This window comes from Rhinopithecus bieti, unplaced genomic scaffold, assembly GCF_001698545.2.
Source record: "Rhinopithecus bieti isolate Rb0 unplaced genomic scaffold, ASM169854v2 scaffold_9899, whole genome shotgun sequence".
In the NCBI taxonomy this organism is placed as follows: domain Eukaryota; kingdom Metazoa; phylum Chordata; class Mammalia; order Primates; family Cercopithecidae; genus Rhinopithecus; species Rhinopithecus bieti.
In genome coordinates this window covers 7,016,799-7,022,068 of record NW_016806979.1, presented here as the reverse complement: position 1 = coordinate 7,022,068, position 5,270 = coordinate 7,016,799, and the positions used below count along the sequence as shown (strand labels likewise).

At 55.2% G+C, this 5,270-nt stretch overlaps 1 protein-coding gene across 1 annotated transcript; it reads right to left on the bottom strand.

Annotated features, from left to right (window-relative positions):
* Positions 1–1,045: 1,045 nt before the first annotated feature.
* ABHD8 (abhydrolase domain containing 8) lies at positions 1,046–3,780 on the bottom strand (the record flags this gene model as incomplete). The annotated part of the gene is made up of 3 exons (XM_017879570.1): positions 1,046–1,751; positions 3,185–3,401; positions 3,572–3,780. Coding segments are annotated over 3 exons (597 nt in total), but the record flags the coding sequence as incomplete, so codon positions are not given.
* Between the last annotated feature and the right edge of the window lie 1,490 nt (positions 3,781–5,270).

The following is a 5,270-nucleotide window of genomic DNA, read 5'->3' as shown; positions in this document are numbered from 1 at the left end:
TGGGGGGGGTGGAGGTTGTAGCCAGCCGACATGGTGCCACTGCACTCCAGCCTGCGCGACAGAGTAAGACTCCATCTCAAAAAACAAACAAACAAACAACAACAACAAACACCAAAAACCTAAAACACAGATTTGGTGGTCTCAAAAGAAAAATCTTCTTGACAAAAGTGACCCTAAACCAAGCTGAAAGATATAACATGGGGATAGTAAAAGATCCTAACTTGCTGGATGGGGTTGAATGAGTCGAATTCAATGAAGCAGTGGGTGACAGGCATTCAAAACACAGCCCGGAATACAGTGGGCACTCAATTATGGCAGCTCTAATTCCATGCATCACCCACCGATCTTTACCTAAACCTCTGTTGGATCTCTTCCTGCCAGGGAAGGGCTCATCTCGTGTTTTTTGAGACAGAGTCTTGCCTTGTTGCCCAGGCTGGAGTGCAGTGGCACGATCTCAGCTCCTGCAACCTCCACCTCCTGGGTTCAAGGGATTCTCCGGCCTCAGGATCCTGGAGTAGCTGGGACTACAGGCGCTCGCCACCATTCCTGGCTCGTCTTTGTATTTGTGTTTTTTTTTTTTTTTTTTTTGACGGACTCTCGCTCTGTTGCCCAGGCTGGAGTGCAGTGGCGCGATCTCGGCTCACTGCAAGCTCCGCCTCTTGGGTTCACGCCATTCTCCTACCTCAATCTCCCGAGTAGTTGGGACTACAGGCGTCCGCCACCACACCAGGCTAATCTTTTGTATTTTTAGTAGAGACGGGGTTTCACTGTGTTAGCCAGGATGGTCTCAATCTCCTGACCTCGTGATCCCCCCTCCTCGGCCTCCCAAAGTGCTGGGATTACAGGCTTGAGCCACCGCGCCCGGCCGGAGGCCCAGCCTTCTGAGGTGCGAGGGGAAATTCAGGAAGCTAACGTGGATCCCAGACATTGCCAAAGTCGATCCTGAGCTCGAGGCATCAGCCTGAGCCCAGTCTGCAGATGGGAAAACTGAGACTCCGGGCGGTGAACACCCTGCCTTGCGGTCACCCAGCACAGGTCCGGAGACTCCGATTGTCACTTCTGTTTATTGAGTTACAAGTTGAGATGTGCAGGTTCGGTGGCGCTAGCCCCCCCATCCCTCCCACCTTGGGCAAAAATAGCTCCCAGCGCCGAGGAATGCGGGGTAGGGAGGGTCTCGGGCAACGGGATGGGGCCCCGAGGGTCCCCGTGGGGATCGTGGGTCCCAGGATCAAGCACGTCTGACACCGAAGACAGAGAGCGGGGTGGGGGACCTGCCTCGACCGTGGCGTCGTGGGGAAAGTGAGGGAGAGCTTCTGTACAAAGTCATCTTCCGCGAGGGTCCCGGCTGCAGCCCCGAAACGCCGATGGGCCCCGCGGGACGGAAGCAGAGAGCGGAGTGTCCGCTGGGCTCTCTCAGATGCCACGCCCCGCCCAGCCAGCCTTGGGGCGTCTCCCTGACCTGGCCCCGCCCACCGGAGCGAACGGCCCGCCCAGGTGGTCTGAGCTGCAGACCCGGCGCAGGCTCCGGCCTCCTCCTGCTGCGGCTGTGCTCACCAAGCGATGCCCCGCCGGCCCGGCGTTTACTTCTTGTCTTCTGGAGGCGCCGGCAGTGGCTCGGGCAGAGCCTTGGGCGAAGGCTCGGGCTCCCAGAGCAGGAATTCGTGGAGCAGCGTGTTGACCGTCTCGGGGCATTCCAGCATCACCATGTGGCTGCCCTCGTCGATGAGCTTCAGGAATGCCAGGAGCAGGATCTGCAGAAGACGCGGGGCTCAGGGTAGGCGGGGGCAGGAGGGTCGAGCGAGAGGCCAGGCTTCCCTGGGACTCCGACATCCACACATGGCCCGCAGCATCCAAAAGTCCCTCCTCCCATCTACCCAGCATCTCTCCACTTCCACTCAAGGGGGAGCTAGAGGATGGCCTGTCGCCCTGCAGGAGCCGAACTAGTATTCAGGCATCCAGCATTTATTAAGTGTGTACAGTACGCCCGGAGAAGGATTTTCTTTTTTCTTTTCTTTCTTTTCTTTTCTTTTCTTTTCTTTTTTTTTCTGGAGACGGAGTCTTGCTCTATCACCCAGGCTGGAGTGCAGTGGCGCAATCTCGGCTCACTCCAACATCTGCCTCCTGGGTTCAAGCGATTCTCCTGCCTCAGCCTCCCGAGTAGCTGGGATTACAGGCACGCGCCACCACACCCGGCTAATTTTTGTATTTTTAGTGGAGACGGGGTTTCACCATGTTGGCCGGGTTGGTCTCCAACTCCTGACATCAGGTGATCTGCCCGCCTCGGTCTCCCAAAGTGCTGGGACTACAGGTGTGAGCCACCGCGCCCGACCCGGAGGAGGATCCAACATTAGGAGCTGGATCATTCTTTGCTGGTGGGGGTGGAGGGTAGCTGGTGTGGGGCTGCTATCCTGCTCATTTGTAGGGTGTTGAGCAGCATCCCTGGCCTCCATCCACCAGATGCCAGTAGTACCCCTCCCCTCAGTCGTGACACCCAAAAATGTCTCCATGCATTTCCACGTGTTCCTTGGGGGCAGAATCCTCCTTAGTTAAGAACCACCAGTACAGAGCTATACTTTAATTTTTTTTTTTTTTTTTTTTTTTTTGAGAAATGGGGTCTTGCTCTGTCGCCCAGGCTGGAGTGCAGTGGTGCGAGTATGGGTCACTGCAGCCTTGAATTCCTGGGTTCAACCGATCCGCCCCACTCAGCCTCCCAAGTTGCAGCGATTATCGGCGTGAACCACCTCACCGGGTTAGTATCCAAGGCTATTCTAAGTGCTAAGGATCCCCAGACCCTTTCTAATCTCAACTCGCTAATTAGAGTTTCTAATCTAAAGATCCCCTGGTGCCAGTCTCCTAGAATTATATAGTCACCGGTCTCTTATACAAATCCTCCGCTGTGAGGAGAGCCTTCTTACATGCGGTGGGGGACGGTGCATAATTGCTAACACCTGTCCAGGGCAGCCCTGCTTTCTAGATTATACCTTTGATGCTAGACCTAATGCTCCTGTTTGCCTGGGGTCAGAACAAGATGCAGCATCTAGACACCACGCCCACCCGGCGACCACGCCCCCTAGGGAAGAAAGCACGCCCACCAAACACTACCACGCCCCCCGCAGAGGCCACGCCCCTCCTGGGCTGCACCCTGGGGATTTGTAGCTGTGGCGCCCCAGGTGCCCTCCTCTACCTCGGCCATCCGCTGGTCTTCCTCTACGGGCACAAACTTATCGTGCATGCCGTGGACAAGCAGGACCGGCACGGTGAGCTCGGCGTGGTAGACCTCGTCGCCCTCTGGCCAGTACTGGCCACTCATCATGGCCCGGAGCACGAAGGATGACACGTTGAAAGCGTTACCCTCCTTTAACAGCTGCTTCTCCTTGGCTCCTTGGCGGGCGAAGCCGGCCCTGGTGGTGGTGGAGGCACCGCTAGAGCCCCTCATGCCAGCCCGCCTGCCGCGGGGTGCCCCCGATGCCAGCCCTAGTCCCAGCAGTACAGCCCACCCTCCCATCCAACTCGAGCAGACGCCTGGGTTCCCCAGGGCCAGGATCACGGCCTTTGGGATGGGGGCACTCACTTGAGAAAGCTCCAGGCCAGGCAGGGCGACAAGCAGTGCAGGACGCAGGTGGGCATGTTGAAGATTGAGCAGAAGCTGGGCTCCAGCGCCGTAGGGCCCCCGCCATTGATCATGATGACCTTGTGCACTAGGTCCGGGTACTCATGTGCCAGGAATGTGCAGAAAGAGACACTGCCCGGAATGGGTGGGGTGATGGGAGGATTGAAGGGAGGCGGTCAGCAGGATATAAGCAGTGACCATTTTGTTTTGTTTTGTTTTGTTTTTGTTTTTGTTTGAGACAGAGTTTTACTCTGTCGCCCAGGCTGGAGTGCAGTGGCTCGATCTTGGCTCACTGCAACCTCTCCCTCCTGGGTTCAAGCGATTCTCCTGCCTCCGTCTCCCGAGTAGCTGGGATTGCAGCCGCACACCACCACACCCAGATAATTTTTGTATTTTTAGTAGAAATGGGGTTTCACAATGTTGGTCCGGCTGGTCTTGAATTTCTGACCTCAAGTGATCCATCCGCCTCGGCCTCCCAAAGTGCTGGGATTACAGACGTGAGCCACTACGCCCGGCCTGGTTTGTTTTGTTTTGTTTTGAGACAGAGTCTCACTTTGTCGCCCAGGTTGGAGTACAGTGATGCAGTCTCAGCTCACTACAACATCTGCCTCCCAGGTTCAACTGATTCTCCTTCCTCAGCCTCCTGAGTAGCTGGGAGTACAGGCGTTCACCACCACACCTGGTTAATTTTTGTATTTTTCAGTAGACACAGTGTTTCAGCATGTTGCTCAGGCTGGTGGAGAACTCCTGACCTCAAGTGATCTGCCCACCTTGGCTTCCCAAAGTGCTGGGATTACAGGCGTGAGCCACTGGGACTGGCCCGTTCCGTTTTTGAGACAAGGTTTTGCTGTCGCTTAGGCTGGAGTGGTGCAGTGGCATAATCGTAGCTCCCTGCAGCCTTGACTTCCTGGGCTCAAGTGATCCTCTCACCTCAGCCTTCTGAGTAGCTGGGACTACAGGCATGTGCCACCATGCTCAGCTAATTTTTAAAAATTTTTATGGCCGGGTGCGGTGGCTCACGTCTGTAATCCCAGCACTTTGGGAGGCCGAGGCGGGCAGATCACGAGGTCAGGAGATGAAGACCATCCTGGCTAACATGGTGAAACCCCGTCCCTACTAAAAATACAAAACATTAGCCAAGCGTGGTGGCAGGCGCCTGTAGTCCCAGCTACTCCGGAGGCTGAGACAGAAGAATGGCGTGAACATGGGAGGCGGAGCTTGCAGTGAGCCAAGATCGTGCCACTGCACTCCAGCCTGGGTGATGAGCAAGACTCCAGCTCAAAAAAAAAAAAAAAAAAAAAATTTTTTTTTATAAAGACAAGATCTCCTCATGTTGGTTAAGCTGGTCTTGAACTCCTGGGCTCAAGTGATCTATCCTCTGGCCTTAGCCTCCCAAAGTGCTGGGATTACAGGTGTGAGCCGTAACACCTGGTGAGGGGGTTCATGTCCTCCCCTCACCCAGAAGGTTCAAGAAGAACCTTGAAAGCCAAGATTCTTCCCCTGGGGTCCATGGACACCTGAAGGGGTGAGGGATGGGGGCGGCCTCTCAAATACCATGAAAGTGTGAGATTGAGTGTTGAGGATGGAACTTATTTTGAAGAGAGAATCTGGATCCAGAAGCTTCACCAGACTTTTTATTTTAATTTTTAAAAATTTTGGG